This window comes from Phoca vitulina, unplaced genomic scaffold, assembly GCF_004348235.1.
Source record: "Phoca vitulina isolate PV1807 unplaced genomic scaffold, GSC_HSeal_1.0 scaffold29, whole genome shotgun sequence".
Lineage (NCBI taxonomy): Eukaryota > Metazoa > Chordata > Mammalia > Carnivora > Phocidae > Phoca > Phoca vitulina.
The window spans coordinates 13,603,514-13,620,969 of NW_022589732.1; the positions used below are offsets into that span (position 1 = coordinate 13,603,514).

General features: G+C 38.5%; 1 protein-coding gene across 2 annotated transcripts in view; it reads right to left on the reverse strand.

The window, feature by feature from the left end:
• Window positions 1-198: 198 nt before the first annotated feature.
• The window catches only part of PLA2G12B (phospholipase A2 group XIIB), a 26,405-nt gene continuing 9,147 nt past the window's right edge, over window positions 199-17,456 (reverse strand). Inside the window, exons 2-4 of one of the 2 annotated variants that reach the window (XM_032423885.1) lie at window positions 12,170-12,258; window positions 8,307-8,472; window positions 199-1,658 (exon numbers count right to left, since the gene is read on the reverse strand). In XM_032423885.1, coding sequence (XP_032279776.1) covers window positions 1,537-1,658; window positions 8,307-8,472; window positions 12,170-12,258 — 377 coding nt within the window. In that variant the 3' untranslated portion in view covers window positions 199-1,536. The remainder of the gene's footprint in view (window positions 1,659-8,306; window positions 8,473-12,169; window positions 12,259-17,456) is intronic. The other variant, XM_032423886.1, reaches the window with a different exon arrangement.

Genomic DNA, 17,456 nt, shown 5'->3' on the forward strand with positions numbered 1-17,456 from the left:
ATTCCCCTAAAATAAATAAATAAATAAATAAATCTTTTAAGAATGTATTAACATGCATTTAAGAGGTTCAATGACTGAACTGTAGACAAAATTAAAATTTGGTACCATATGCCCTGTTATTTGGCATTCTATGCCCTCAGACTGATAAGGCAATAGAAAAAGGTGTAAAATTATACCATAGTCTATTTTTTAGGTAGATGCTTAATAAATTTTATTGAAATAAATATAAACCACAGGGATGAATTTTATATGCAATTAAATCCAGTTTCTTAGTATGCCAATTAATTTTATGGCTTTACATAAGATCAGGAAACAGTTTTTCTTCTTGTTCTTCTTAGAAATGGCTATCATCAACAATTCTTAACGGAACCAGGAAAATTAACAAAAGGAAGGAAAAAGACAGAATGACCTAGGTCAGCAATTGGCCAACTTTTTCTGTCAAGGGCCAAATGGTAAACATTTTAGGCTTTCTGGCCAGTCTGTCACAACTATTCAGCTCTGAGGTTGTAGCACAGGAATGGCCATAAACAAATGAGAACACGGTTGTGGTCCAGTTAAACTTCACAGAAGCAGATGTCAGGCCTGATTTGAGCTTCATTTTCCAATCCCTGACCTTAGTGGACCTCAGCCTTCCCAGTGCATCAGAATCAGGTGGGGAGCATTTATAAAACACCAATAGGTAGATACCACCCCCAGAGATTCTTTGTTTTTTAATGCTCCTCTGGTGATTCTAATCTGCAGTCAGGGTTGAGAACCATAGTTTAGGGATTGACCATTTGCGTCCCCTCAGATTTCAGGGACTTTTCATAGCTATCTTCAGTGGCAATTTTTACCACATGCTTCTCAGATCTTAACATGACACTAACACCACTTAGGAATTGGGAATATCAACAGGAATAGTTCATTGAGGAAAGAATTGAACCTCAGAGACCTAACTCCATCTGACCTCACCTTCATTGGCCTTAACCAGGTAAGTCTCTGACTTTGCCCACCTGTTCTCATCTCTCCAGCACCAGTGGGAATGATGGTTATCATTGGTGGAACTTACCAGGAAGGGTTCTGTTCTCTTCTAAGTGAAATGGAAGCACATTGGTGATAATGGAATTCATTCATCTCTTTTCTAAAAAGTACACTTTATTAAATGTGAGATGCTGGACCAGAGGAAAGTCCTTGCCTCTCACATGGTTGGACTCTGCAAAACTTCACTTATGAATATAATTACCAAGTCCAGGAATCCCAGTATTTTAGTCTTTATTTTAGTCTTTAAACTAAGAACTGGATTGCCAGGCAAATGTGTCTTGGTTGGGGAGACCATTGTCAAATGAAGAGTAGTCTTCAAATCACTTCATGGCTTCTTTCCAATTCTCCTCAAAGGATGGGACTCACTTCTCAGCTGTAGAACAAGGCTTTCTTTCTCTTGCTTTGTGGTATCCAAACTTCTGGAAGCAAGGATGAGATTGCTCATTCTGCCACACTACCATCTCAGAGACTGACAGCCATGGCGTCACTCAAAACCAGGAAGGGATCACCTCTTTCTCATAACTCTGCCTTCTCCTCTTCCGCACAGATGCAGGCTGCCCGCTGGCTATTCATAAAAGGTCGGCAGCCCAAGGTCCATACAGTATTGAACACAGTATCAGCCAGAGAATCACAGGCTACTTGAAAAAGATGAAGAGAAATAAAAGGTTAACATACAAGACTACCTCAGGTAGTTTGAGTAATTTTAAGAAGCAATGTAATTCCAAGGATAACATGACATCTGGAGGAAAGTAAAGGCAGTAATCCAAATGCAGAATTAAAAAGAAAAACATACATTTAAGAGAAGCTTTTTTGTAAGCTTCCATCCCATCTAATAAAGCAGAATATACTTTGGGGTACCCTTCTTTTATGGGCCTCCAGGTCAAAATCATGTTTAGCAATTAGAATCTCCCATACCACTATGCTCACTCCATGGAAACTCTACCATTTTTGCAGAATATTCCCTCAGATAACTCTGTTTCCTATAGCTTTCTCTGTTCAAGTGTGGGATGAATAACAATTCACTCATTAAAAAACCATGTGTGTTGGTCAATAATTCTCTTAGGCATCAGGGATACAAAGACCAAAGTGACCCCTACCCAAGTACTCACAGTTTGGACAAAGAGGTAGACAGGATGGATAGGTAAACTACACCATGATGGAAGTGAAATCAAGGTTGTATGGGAACCCACAGAAAGATTCTCTATCCCTCTGGGGGTAAGAGTTATTAGGGAAGGCATCTCAGAACACCTTCCATTAGAATTTTGATAGAGATTACATTGAATCTGTAGATTGTTTTGGGTAGTATGCACATTTTAAGAATATTAATTCTTTTAATCTGTGATCACAGAATATCTTTCCATTTATTTGTGTCATCCTCAATTCTTCCATCAATGTCTTATAGTTTTCAATGCACAGGTCTTTCACCTCCTTGGTTAAATTTATTCCTGGGTATTTTATTCTTTCAATGCAATTGTAAATGAAAATTTTTAAAATTTTTCTCTCTGATAATTCATTATTAGTGTATAGAAACAAAACTGATTTTTGTATATTAATCTTGTATCCTGTGACTTTACTGAATTTATTAGTTCTAACAGTTTTTTTGGTGGAGTTTTTAGGGTTTTACATATATGATATCATGTCATCTGCAAATAGCAATAGTTTTACATCTTCCATTTTTTTATTTAAAATTTTTTTAAATTTTATTATGTTATGTTAATCACCATACATTACATCATTAGTTTTTGATGTAGTGTTCCATGATTCATTGTTTGTGTATAACACCCAGTACTCCATTCAGTATGTGCCCTCTTTAATACCCATCACCAGGCTAACCCATCCCCCCATGCTCCTCCCCTCTAGAACCCTCAGTTTGTTTCTCAGAGTCCACAGTCTCTCATGATTCATCTCCCCCACCGATTTCCCCTCCTTCCATTTCAATTTCGATGTCTTTTATTTCTTCTTTTTGCCTAATTGCTCTGGCTAGAATACTTCCAATACTATATTAAATAAAAGTGGTGAAAGTGGGTGTTCTTGTCTTATTCCTGATCATAGAGGGAAAGCTTTCAGCTTTTCTCCATTAAGCATGATGTTAGCTGTGGGCTTGTCATGTATGGCCTTTCTTATGTTGAGATATGTTCCCCTCTACCTATTGTGTTGAGAGTTTTTTTTTATCACAAATCGATATTGAATTTCATTAAATGCTTTTTCTGCATCTATTGAGATGACTATATGATATTTATCCTTCATTTTGTTAATGTGGTGTATCACATTGTCTGGTTCGCTGAAGTTGAACCATTCTTTTTTTTTTTTTTTTTTAAAGATTTTGTTTATTTATTTGAGAGAGAGAGAATGAGAGAGAGCACATGAGAAGGGGGAGGGTCAGAGGGAGAAGCAGACTCCCGGCCGAGCAGGGAGCCCAATGTGGGACTCGATCCAGGGACTCCAGGATCATGACCTGAGCCGAAGGCAGTCGCTTAATCAACTGAGCCACCCAGGCGCCCCGAAGTTGAACCATTCTTACATCCCTTGAATAAATCCCACTTGATTATGATGTACAATCCTTTTAATGTATTTTTGAGTTAGGTCTGCTAAAATTCTGTTGAAGATTTTTGCATCTATGTTCATCAGGGATATTGACCTCTAATTTTCTTTTCTTGTGGTGTCCTTGTCTAGTTTGGGTATGAGGGTAATGCTGGCCTCATAGAGTGAGTTTGGAAGTGTTCCCTCCTCTTCTATTTTTTGGAAGAGTTTGAGAAGGATTGGTATTAATTTTTTTAAATGTTGAAGCCATTTATATGGATGATTAATTCTTTAAATGTTGAAGCCACTTTAAAAGTCCATCTTGTTCATTTGTTGGGAGATTTTTTGATTGCTAACTCGATCACCTTACTAATGATCAGTCTATTCAGATTCTACTTTTTCATTATTCAGTCTTGGTAGGTTGTGTGTTTCTAGGATTTACCCATTTCTCCTCCGTTGTCCAATTTGTTAGCATATAATTATTCATAGTAGTCTCTTGTGATCCTTTGTATTTCTGTGGTATCAGTTGAAATGTCTCATCTTCCATTTCTGATTTTATTTATTTGAGTTCTCTTTTTTTCTTAGTGAGTCTAGCTACAGGTTTGCCTATTTTGTTCATCTTTTAAAAAAACAGCTCCTACTTTCATTTATCTTTTCTATTGTTATTTTAGCCTTCATTTCATTTATTTCTGTTCTGATCTTTGTTATTCCCTTTCTTCTACTAACTTTGGGCTCCATTGCTTTTCTTTTTCTAATTCCTTGAGGTGCACAGCTAGAGTTTGTTCAAGATCTTTCTTTTTTTTCTTGATATAGGCATTTATGGCTGTGAATTTCCCTCTTAGAACTGTTTTTGCTGCATCTCATAAGTTTAGGTATGTTGTATTTTCATTCATCTCAATATTTTTTAAAAAGATTTATTGTTTTAGAGAGAGAGAGCAGGGGGAGGGGCAGAGGGAAAGAATCTCAAGCAGACTCTCCGCTAAGTGCAGAACCCGATGAAGGGCTCAATCTCATGACCCTGAGATCATGACTTAGCCAAAATCAAGAGACAGATGCTGGGGTGCCTGGGTGGCTCAGTCAATTAAGTGTCCAACTCTTGATTTTGCCTCAGGTCATGATCTCAGGATCAAGATCAAGCCCCACCTCAGGCTCTGTGAAAGGCAGGGAGTCTGCTTGGGATTCTCTCTCTCCCTCTCCCTCTGGCCCTCCCCACACACTCTTTCTCTCTCTCTCTAAAGTAAAAATAAATAAATCTTAAAAAAAAAAAAGAGTTGGACACTTAACTGACTGAGCCACTCAGGTGCCCCTCAATATTTTTTTTTTTATTTCTCTTTTGATTTCTTCTTTGGCCCTTTGGTTGTTTGGTACCATTTGTTTATTTGCTCTCTACATTGCTCTCCCCACTTCTAGTCAATATTGTACTGGAAGTTCTAGACAGGACAACTGGCAAGAGGAATATGTAAAAGGCATCCAAATTGGAAAGGAAGATGATATGTAGATGGCATTATCTTGTGTATAGAAAAACCTAAGGAATCCACTAAAATCTATTAAAATTAATAAGTGAGTTGAGCAAGGTTGCAGGATAATAGATCAATATGCAAAATCAGTTGTATATATATGTATACATATTTATACAACATACATATACATATATATATTTCTGTACATTATTAATGAAATAAAATTAAGAAAATTTTATTTACAATAATAACAAAATGAATAAATTAATACTTATGAATATATTAAACAAAAGAAGTGTAAGACTTGTGTTCTGAAAACTATAAAACATTGTTGAAAGAAATTAAAGAAAATCTAAATAAATGGAGAATTCATGTTCATTGATCAGAAAACATAGTTTTGTTAGGATGGTAATATGCCTCAAATTGATCTACAGATTTAACAAAAGCCCTATCAAAATTCCAACTGCCATTTCTTTCAGAAATCGACAAGCTGAACCTAAAATTCATATGGAAATGCAAAGCATCCAGAATATCCAAAACATTCTTGGAAAAAGAAGGACAAAGTTGAAGGACACTTCCTGATTTCAACGTTTACCACAAAACCACAGTAATAAAGACAGTGTGGCACAGGCAGAGATCAATGGAATAGAATTGAAAGTAGAGAAATAAACACTGCATTTATATTCAATTGATTTTTGATAAGGGTGCAAAAACAATTAAATGTGAGGAAGAAGAGTCTTTCAGCAATATGCAGGAACATCTGTACATACACATACAGAAGAATGAAGTTGCACCTCTTTCTTACACCATATGTAAAAATTAACTAAAAGTAGATCATAAACCTAAATGTATAAGCTAAAACAAAACTCTTAGAAGAAGAAACTCTTAGAAGAGCAAATCTTTGTGACCTTGGGTTAAGCAAAGCCTTCTTACATATGACACCAAAAGTATAAGCAACAAAAGAAAAAAATAGATAAATTGGACTTAATCAAAATGTAAAACTTATGCATTACAAGTAATTTCATCAAGAAAGTAAAAAAAAACCACAAAGTGGGAGAAAATATTAGTGAAATCTATATTCGATAAGGGATGTGTGTCCAGAATATATAAAGAAAGCTTACAACTCAATAATAAAAAGACAAGTAACCCAATTTAAAAAGAGGCAAAGGATCCAAATAGACATTTCTCCAAAGCAGATATTTAATGGCCAATAAGCACATAAAAAGATGCTCATCATAAGCAATCAGGGAAATGCAAATCAAAACCACAATGAGATACAATTTCACACTCACTGGGGTCTATAATTAAAAAAGACAGAGGGGCACTTGACTGGCTCATTGGAAGAGCATGTGATTCTTGATCTCGGGGCCATGAGTTCGAGCCCCATGTTGGGTGTGGAGATTGCTTAAGTAAATAAACTTTAAAAAAAACTGATAATAACAAGTGTTGGTAAGGATGTAGAGAAATTGGAACTTTAATACATTGCTGGGGGGAATGTAAAATAGTACAGCTGTTTTGGAAAACAGTTTGTCATAAAATTACCATTATAACCCAGAATTCCCCTCAAGAAATGAAAAAATATGTCTCCACAAAAACCCATACATCAATGTTCATACCAGAATTGTTCATAATAGACAAAAGGTGGAAACAACCCAAATGTCCTTCATTTGGTGAATAAAGAAAATACATTATATCCATATAATGGAATATAGTTTAGCAATAAAAAGGAATGAAATACTGATACATGCTACCCCATGGATGAACCTTGCTGAGTTAAAGAAGCCGGTCACAGAAGACCACATATTTTATGATTCCATTTTTATGAAATGTCCAGAATAGGCAAATCAATAGAGGTAGAAAGATTTATGGCTGTCAAGGGCCGGGTAGGGGAAAGGTGGAGTGGGCTTGCTCGTGGCTATGGGATTTCCTTTTGGAGTGTTGAAAATGTCCTAAAATTGATTGTGGGGCTGACTGCATAGTTCTCTGAACATATTTTAAAAGCATTTAAATTGTTCAATTGTATAGTATGTGAATTATATCTCAATAAATCTATTTAACAACAACAACAAAAATGATCAGAATATTCCAAGCAGAGGGAACTATAGAGGCAGAAGGATATGGTCCGTCAACCCAAGGAGTTTGGAATGGCAGAAGTCAGGAGAGAAATCAGAAATATGCATGATGCTGCTGGAGAGGTAGGGTAATGGATGAGAAAGGGCTACGTATATCATACTAAAGAGTTTGGATTTAATCCCAAGGAAGAGGAACCAGTTGAAGGACTTATACAGAGGGTGGAAATGACTGGATTCATGTGGTGCAAAAATATATCTGGTCCCTCTGGGGAAAAATAGATTGGATGGGACCCAGAGATTTGATTAACTTGCAGTAATCAGGCAAGTGGTATATCAAAGAGATATTTAGGAGAAAGAATCAATAGAACGTTGCTTAGAGGAAGTAACTTGACCTGACCCTAGATTAGCAGCAGGTACTTATTCACCTTTTGTAGGTACAGATAGTGTAATACTCCCTTTTACGGGGCCTAATTAATTATTCATATTTTCAAGCCTTCACACATTCCCTTTAGGACTACACCCTAGACATCGATCTATGAAAACAGTCCAAGATTCTTTCTACTGCTGACATTCTAGTGGCATGAGGCCAGCTCCTTATAAGCTTAAATGTCAAACTTTGCCATCTAAAGATATATAATGCTAATACCTGGATGTAATATTCTGGCTTTGGAAACTAAAGGATTAAAGCTTTTTCTAAGGTGAATTAGGGAAAAGAAATTACACAATCAGCGCTAGAAACTGGGTGGCTAAGCAGTTGTTTAAAAATAATTATCCTCAAGTATACAGAGAGCTTTATACAAAAAAGATAGATTTTTTAAAATTCTTTGCCAAACTGAGAACAAAATAAGGAAAAAAGGGCTTACACCAAACCAAGTGGTCCCATACAGAATAACTCCTGATACGGAAAATTATTTAATAGTGGAATGCATAACCAAAGCCAGTTGGGCGACTCTTTCTCCGGTCTTAAAGGACAGATTTTTAGATCTCTGGGAAGGCTTTGGTGTGGCCTGTCCATCAGGAGTGTGGCCAGCAGCTCCTGGGCAGGACAGCAAGAACTTTAGTAAAGGAATGCCCAGAATCTTCCTTCACCCTTCTTATGTTTGTCACAGTGTTCTAGAAAGAAAGTTCAGTGAGCTCTAATGGTCCCTTTGCATAAAGGGGCTCTGAATACATTTCTGTATGAAAACAGGAACAGAACTCCCTGCTCACCAGCAGATGCCCTTAAGATACCTACCTTCCACGTTGGAGACAAAGCCCAGACTCCGCTTCAGGTCAGAACAGATAGAGTGGAGACACCATCGGAATTTTGCATCACAACGATACTTATTGGCACCGCAAGTATCATAACAGACGTCCAGCTGGTTGCAGCACTTGGTCATTGCTGGAATGCCCAAGTCCATCTGGGGAAAAGTGAAGGAAGAAAATGCCACGTTTAGACTAAGGACCTTAGGCAACCTTGCCCTCCTTGTTATGAACTAGCCAGTCCTCAAATTCCCGTTATACATTCAGATCAATTCCAAAACACCAGCCTCTCGGGAGAACACATCTGGTTGACAGTCACGGGATGTTAAGTTTCAATCATGGTTCAGTTATTAGTTTATGAACTCTGAATAGCCCATTTTCTCTTTTTCTTTTAGAGGTAGTAATTTTCAAATTCTCAGGCCACTATAGTCATGAGAATAGAGATCAGAAGGTTAGTGAAGAAGGCAGAGCTGCAGGACTTCCAAATCCAACTAAAACCTATGCTATGTGAGATTTTGCTTGAGCCAAGGATCTGAAAGCTCAGAAGTATGAAGAATTAAGCCTCAGTTCATCAAGAGTTCACCAGCATTTATCAGGGACCCATCCCACACAGCACTGTTTTAAAGGTGTGTTACGTGTCAGGGAGCAGGGTGGGCTCTAGAAGGCGTGGTTCGCGACCGCAGGCTGACTGCAGTCAACGGCGAGATCTGACACACACACACAGACATGTATTAAGCATCCTATAAACAGTTGCAAATGTTGTGGCATAAACTGAGTAACGAGGTTCATAGAATGCCACATCTAGAGTTTGATAACTCTACATGGGTTTTTTTGGAGAGGCTTATTAGTGATGAGGGTAGACTTAGGGTGTAGCAGGTAAAGAAAGGAGATATGAGCAAATCATATGTGAGCAAGTCAGTTTGTTTAGTCTTTCAAGGGCTTAGCAGGATGTATTTGTTTGTTTCTTTATTACTTTTTAATTAGAGAGAAAGGCAAGTCAGTGGATGGCCCTGACTTGCAAAGTAACCGGTAAGAATTGATAAAAACTCTGGAGCAAGGCAGGGACATGATGGAATGAATGACTACAGAGAGTGATCGTTCTGTGGTCTGTGAAATAGTCTGGAACAGGGGCGTCAAGACATAGGTAGAGCATCTTAGAATCTTTTGCGGTTCTTCTGTTCATAGACTTGGACCCAAGGGGAGACTGTGGAAATCTGGTTTCACAGTATAGGTGGGGATTGATTGATTAATCAGCTATTATAGATCCTTTTCACTTGGGTCTCCTTAAGTGGTCCCTTATTTGAACTTTTACTCCAAGGACACCTAAAGCAGAATATGGACATTGATAGTTTAAAATGCCCTTCTGAGAAAAAGGAAAGAAAACACATTGTTACATTAAGAGGTAATGTGACTCATTAGACAAGGTTACAGCCTGGGCCCTGCATTTCTGGGCAGATTCCTATCATCTGATTCCTTCCATTTACTTTGTACCTCATCCCTACAACTAAACATACATCACAGCAGAGGTAACTGAAAATTCGATGAGTATAGTTGCTATCGTTCAAGTCAACTAAATTGGAAATTCTTGAACTAGTTCTAAACAATACTTGTGCCAACAAACAAAATGGCATCATTCCCGAAATAGAGTGCCTACTGTTGTTGAAAACTGACCCCTCCCAAAATATGTAACGTGAAGACAGAGTTTGGGGATAAAGAAGGGACATGGTTTATTCCTTTGCCAGGCAAAGGGGGCTGCAGCCGGCTAACGCCTCCGAGATCACACGCCTGTCCTGGGGTAAGAGGCTGAAAGGTTTTATAGGAAAATACAGGATCAGGGCAGTTTCAAGAGGAATCTGGTTCGTGCTACCAGCTGTGCCCCGTATGTCCTCAAGCCCTGGCGCCGGCCATCCACGTCTTGGTACTAAGCATCGACATTCATACTGAGTTCCTAGAACAAAGGGCTCTACAGAAAAACAGTGATGGGGAGGGGGAGGTTTCAAGAACGAGGAAGAGAAAAAATTGTTCACAAGTCAAGCCTTGCTGAAGCATTAATGTGTCCATCTTCATTTCCATCCATTTGTACATTTCCATAGAGGTTTCAATACCACTTCCATAGTTACTAAATTGGTATCGAGTATATTTGCCAAAAAGGGGGATTTCTCTAATATAAATATATATTTGAAAAGATTGCCTTTCCTCTGCGTCCATGCACGTACTGATGACTGTGGACAAGGCTGGGCCCATGGTTGTGCAGGTCGTGCAGTGCACAAAAGCATCCTATCAGAGGGGGCACCTCCCCACAAGACATCACAGATTTGTATATTTATTAAGAAAAATGTCTAGCCAGGGCGCCTGGGTGGTGTAGTTGGTTAAGCGTCTGACTCTTGGTTTTGGCGCAGGTTATGATCCCAGGGTCGTGGGATCCAGCCCCTTGTTGGGCTCTGCATTTAGCACGAGTCTGCTTTAGATTCTCTCTCCCTCTCCCTAATGCTCCTCCTCTCGCTCTCTTGCTCTCTCTCTCTCTCTCAAACAGATAAATAAATCTGTTAAAAAAAAAAAGAAAGAAAAATGTCTAGCAAATGGCAAATTTCCTCTCCTAACAATCAGTACATTAGGATAAATTTCTGACAAATGGAAGAGGCAAGGGGACATTTTCCCAATTTGCACAAAAATGCCACATTGGTGGGCAGCATTTTGTTTTTAAAGATTTTATTTATTTATTTGAGAGAGAGAGCGCATAAGCAGGAGGAGCAGCAGAGGGAGAGGGAGAAGCAGACTCCCCGCTGAGCCGGGAGCCCGATGTGGGGCACAATCCCAGGACCCTGGGATCATGACCTGAGCCGAAGGCAGACGCTTAACCGACTGAGCCACCCACGCACCCCAGTGGGCAGCATTTTTGATAGAAGAAAAAACATTTTGCTGCTTAGAAGACTATTACAAAGTAAAATCTTTTGAATCAGCGGAAAAGTGAAGTTGAGTCTGACTAAGGAAGAATTCAAAATCATAGCTTAGGTGTGAAATCCCTCTACCTACCTTTTACATAACACCTCTTTTCTGAAGTAAAAAAGATAAAAGGGCCTCCAAGAGGTCTTAAAATCAATCAGTTTATTACTTGTTTTCAGGGGAGGCCAGTGGTTTGAGAAACGGCCAGCAGTAGGAAGAGAAATGTTGAGCCAGCGGTTAGATTGGGGGGTGCGGGTGGGGGCTGGATGCTTGTATGTGGGTGGGTGTGTGTAGAATACTATGGTCTTAGTACTCTAAACATAGTTGGTTTGATGCTACCAGCTTGATCTCAACCACTTGCCAAAGTCTTTGCTGGTCAGTGCCAAAGGCTCCAGCACATCATGGGAAAAGTCTCACTAAATTTAAATAAGTCAAACTTGTCAGATTTCATATGAAGTGATGTTTGATCCCCTACGATTTGGCTGATACTTGCAGTGGTGATTTTAAAGTTCACCATATAAGGTCTTATCTGAGGGAGAGCTGCCTCTGATAAAAGGAAATCAGATACTTTCTTTGAAAATTATCTCCCTTACTCTGTATCCAATTTTTTTTAAAGATCTCATTTATTTATTTGTCAGAGAGAGAGAGAGAGCACAAGCAGGGGGAGCAGCAGGCAGAGGGAGAGGGAGAAGCAGGCTCTCTGCTGAGCGGGACTCGATCCCAGGACCTTCGGATCATGACCTGGGCCAAAGGCAGATGCCTAACCGACTGAGCCACCCAGGCATCCCTCCAATTTAAAGCAATTTTACTGCTCAGCCATATTCCATAAATGATCACTCCCATCAGGGATAACTCTTGGACTTGCCTTAGTTAAAACCAATCAACTAAGAAAATAATGATGGTGGTACGTACACTTTCTGGTACCTTAAGACCCAGGAAATAGGAGCTGCAGCCGTTGGGCTCCTGAGGCTTGTAGCCAGGTCTGGGCATGGGTGCCTTTCCTAGCAGGAGAAAGAGAGGAAAGAAGCAGAAAGAAATATTTAGAAATTAAGCATTTGGGAACATTCATCAAATAAAAATTATCTAAAAGCATATTCAATTTTTCCTTTAAAAGTCATCATTCACATCCCAATTAGGTGGTAATTGATGGTGATGATGATGATAATGTCATAAAAGGGTAACAATCTTCAGACTAGTTTGGCATTTTTCTCCTAATCTCAAAGAATTTTATGAGCATTCATTTACTAATGATTCTAATGTTTTGTTTTGTTTTTATTTTTTTCTTTTCTAATTTTTATTTTTTATTCTTTTCTTTTATTTAAAATCGATTAATTAACATAGTGTATTATTAGTCTCAGAGGTAGAGTTCAGTGATTCATCAGTTGCCTATAACACTCAGTGCTCAGTACATCACGTGCCCTCCTTAATGCCCATCACCCCTGTTACCCTCCACCTCCAACAACCTCAGTTTGTTTCCTATAATTAAGAGTCTCTTATGGTTTGTCTTCCTCTCTTATTTCGTCTTATTTGATTTTCCCCTCCCTTTCCCTATGATCATCTGTTTTGTTTCTTAAATTCCACATATGAGTGAGATCATATGATATTTGTCTTTCTCTGACTGACTTACTTTACTAAGCATAATACCCTCTAGTTCCGTTCACTTCATTGCAAATGGTAAGATTTCAATTTTTTGATGGCGGAGTAATATTCCATTGTGTATATATAATACCACAACTTCTTTATCCATTCATCTGTTGATGGACATCTGGGGTCTTTCCATAGTTTAGCTATTGTGGACATTGCTGCTATAAACATTGGGGTGCATGTGCCCCTTTGAATCACTATGTTTGTATCCTTTGGATAAATACCTAGTACTGCAATTGCTGGCTCATAGCGTAGCTCTATTTTTAACTTTTTGAGGAACCTTCATATGTTTTCCAGAGTGGCTGTACCAGTTTGCATTCCCACCGACAGTGGGAGTCAAGTGTGATAGAGTTCAAGTTTTAAAGCATTGTGATCTAAAATATGCAGGGAATAATCCCAATCTTTTGGTACCAGTTGAGACCTGATTTGTGACCCAGTATGTGATCTATTCTGGAGAATGTTCCATGTACACTCAAGAAGAATGTATATTCTGTTGCTTTAGGATGGAATGCTCTGAATATATCTGTGAAGTCCATCTGGTCCAGTGTGTCATTCAAAGCCCTTGTTTCCTGTTGATCTTCTGCTTAGATGATCTGTCCATTGCTTGAGTGGGGTGTTAAAGTCCCCTACTATTATTGTATTATTATCAATGTGTTCCTTTAATTTTGTTATTAATTGGTTTATACAGTTGGCTGCTCCCAAGTTAGGGGCATAAATATTTACAATTTTACAATCCTGGACTTCAAGCTCTATTACAAAGCTGTAATCATCAAGACAATATGGTACTGGCACAAAAACAGACACATAGATCAATGGAACAGAATAGAGAACCCAGAAATGGATCCTCAACTCTATGGTCAACTAATCCTCAACAAAGCAGGAAAGACTATCCAATGGTAAAAAGACAGTCTTTTCAACAAATGGTGTTGGGAAAATTGGACAGCCACATGTAAAAGAATGAAACTGGACCATTTTCTTATACCATATAAAAATAAACTCAAAATGGATGAAAGACCGAAATGTGAGACAGGAATCCATCAAAATCCTAGAGGAGAACACAGGCAGCAACCTCTGTGACCTCAGCCGCAGCAACTTCATGCTAGACACGTCTTCAAGCGAAACAAAAGCAAAAGTGAACTGTTGGGACTTCATCAAGATAAAAAGCTTTTACACAGCAAAGGAAACAGTCGATAAAAGTAAAAGACAACCGACAGAATGGGAGAAGATATTTGCAAATGTCTTATCAGATAAAGGGCTAGTATCCAAAATCTATAAAGAACTTTTCAAACTCAACACCCAAAGAACAAATAATCCAGTCAAGAAATGGGCAGAAGACATGAACAGACATTTCTCCAAAGAAGACGTACAAATGGCCAACAGATACATGAAAAAATGCTCAACATCACTTGTCATCAGGGAAATACAAATCAAAACAGCAATGAGATACCACCTCACACCAGTCAGAATGACTATAATAACAAGTCAGGAAATGACAGATGTTGGTGAGGATGAAGAGAGGAACACAAATATATGGAGGTTAAATAGCAAACTACTAAAGAATGAATGCGTCAACCAGGAAATTAAAGAAGAATTTTAAAAAATTCATGGAAACAAATGAAAGTGTAAATACCACAGCTCAGAACCTTTGGGATGCAGCAAAGGCAGTCCTAAGAGGGAAGTATATAACAATACAGGCCTTTCTCTAATGTTTCTTAAGTGCATGACTTTGGAGGTGAGGTCCATGGCAAAACGGAACTAAAACTCAAGGTGTCCTGGGGCACCTGGGTGGCTCAGTCGGTTAAGCCTCCGATTCATGATTTCAGTCTCAGGTCATGCTCTCAGGGTCATGAGATTGAGCCCCACGTCGGGCTCCAAGCTCAGTGGGGAGCCTGCTTGAGATTCTCTTCCTCTCCCTCTGCCCCTCCCCCAGCTCACGCACATGTTCTCTCTCTAAAATAAAATAAACTCAAGGTGTCTTACTCCTTCATCCACTGTAAGACAAAGCAGAACATTACCTGATCACACACTTAACAAATCAGAACTTTAACAGTACCTCAAAATTTTTTCAGAATAACTTGAAGGAAATTTTGCAAGATTCCATAAATGTAAGCAAAGCATTATTGATCAAAGAGCAAAGAAAACATCACCATGCAGTATTTGAAACTTTGTATCATAGAACTAAGCAGAAACGACCTGGTTTCTGCTACATGGCTACATGGCTTTTGAGTTATTTTATAATCTTGCAATTCTGTAGAGAGAAGCTTCGTCAATGTTATCAATGGTAGTCATCACAGGTAAAGAGAAGCTTGCAGGACAGTCATAACAGTGAGTATTTTCCTGTTATCCAGCTAAGGAAAATGGGACTAAGAGGCGTGTGACTTGCCTAAGTCGTGCACTGAGTGGGGGAAGTAGCATATAAATCCAGATTTCTTGTTTTATGTCTCCAAAGCCCATGTTCTTCCACCATATTCCTTTGCCCGTTTTTAAGAGATGCAAGACAGAGCATAAGACTGAGGAAATAAGCTAAGAATTAATCCTCAGAGTGAGGCACATAGCATTTCTTTCACCTTCTCCTACAAGGTATTTCATTTTTAATTACTTGATATTATGAAATATTTCAAAACTGAAGAAAAGCCAGAGAAAACAACACCCATGTACCCACTACACAAACATAATAAATGTTAACATAGCCAAACTTGCTATCCATATTTTTTGGTTTAATTAAATGTTACAAGTACAGTTGAAGTCCCCTTTGCACTCCCCTGTTTTAATTTTTAGATACTAAGTCTATGCTTTAAAGCCCTCCCTCCTTATTATCCTTAAAAATAGTTTTGACTATTCTTGGACCTATTGTCTTACAATTGAATTTTAGAGTCAACTTAGTAAATTCTACAAGAGACAGTACAGGATTTTTATTGAAAATACGTTGTCTTTATAGATTAATCTGGAGACAGCTGATTTTTCTTAGAATATTCTATCTTCCCAAACGTGGGTATAATACAGTTTTCTATTTACTTGGGTCTTCCTTTATGTCCTTCAATAGAGTATTATAATTTTCACCATATATTTATTCTATCCCCTACATATTGTATTATTCAGGTGCTTAAACAAAATAGAATATATCATAATCCAGAATTAAGGATCATAAGTTCATATGGCAAATCTGCACTTTTCTGGAACCCAGGCTGCTTCTAGCCTTCTGCTCTACCAGCCCTAGAATGCAACCCTGGCTCTCATGGTTCAAGATGGAGCTTCAGGCAATACATTCATACTGCAAGCAGCAGGATAAAAGGAGGTAGTGGGTCATAGCCCACTCTTTAATAAACACACTCCGGAATGGTACACACATCACTTCCTCTTATTTCCCTTTGGCCAGACCTTAATCAAACAGCAATACCTAGTTGTAAAAGTGGGCTAGGAATTGAAGTCTTTTTTCAATGGAGGCATCCATGAGCTCAGCTTAAAATTGGGGAGGAGGGGTTTATTACTATAGAAAAGGGGGAGGATAATAGGGGACACTAAGCAGTCTCTGCCACTATCTGTTTGGTTTTTGTTTCTGTAGTATGACGTGTATATGAGATCATGGTTTAAGATGGCCCCCAGCAATCCCCGTCTCTTGGTGTTCGTGCCCTTGTGTGTTGTCCCAGGGTTGGTCTATGTGACCTAGAGAATATGGCAGAAGTGGAAGTATGTTTCTTCCAAGATGAGGTTATCTATCAGCCCTAGACAACCACTAACCAACTTTCTGTCTCTATAAATTTGCCTATTCTGGACATTTCACATAAATGAAATCATACAATACGTGGCCTTTTCTGTCTGCTTCTTTCACTGAGCATCATGTTTTCAAGATTCATCCATGTTATAGCATGGATCAGTATTTCATTTTTTTTATTGTCAGTAAGTGTGATGAACATTTAGGTTTTTCCCACTTTTTGGCTATTATGAAAAATGCTACTACAAACATTATTTTGTGTGGACAATATGTTTGCATTTCCCCAGAGGAATAAAACTTCTGGGTCATATGCTAACTCTGTTTAACATTTTGAAGAGCTACCAGACTATTTTCCAAAGTGATGGCACAATTTTACATTCTCCACAGCAATGTATAAAGGTTCTAATTTCTCCACATCCTCTCCCCCACTTGTTATAATCTGTTTTTTTTTTTTTTAAGATTTTATTTATTTATTCATGAGAGACAGAGAGAGAGAGAGGCAGAGGGAGAAGCAGGCTCCCAAGGAGCAGAGAGCCCGATGCGGAACTCGATCCCAGGACCCTGGGATCACGACCTGAGCCGAAGGCAGACGCCTAACCATCTGAGCCACCCAGGCACCCTATAATCTGTCTTTTTGATTACAGCCATCCTAATGAATGTAAAGTGGTATCTCATGGTCATTTTGATTTGCATTTCCCTAATAACTAATTATGTTGATTGTCTTTTCCTGTGCTTATTGGTCACTCATATGTCTTCTTTCCAAATACTTTCTCCCATTCTGTGGCTTGTCTTTTTCTCTTTCTTTCTTTCTTTCTTTCTTTCTTTCTTTCTTTCTTTCTTTCT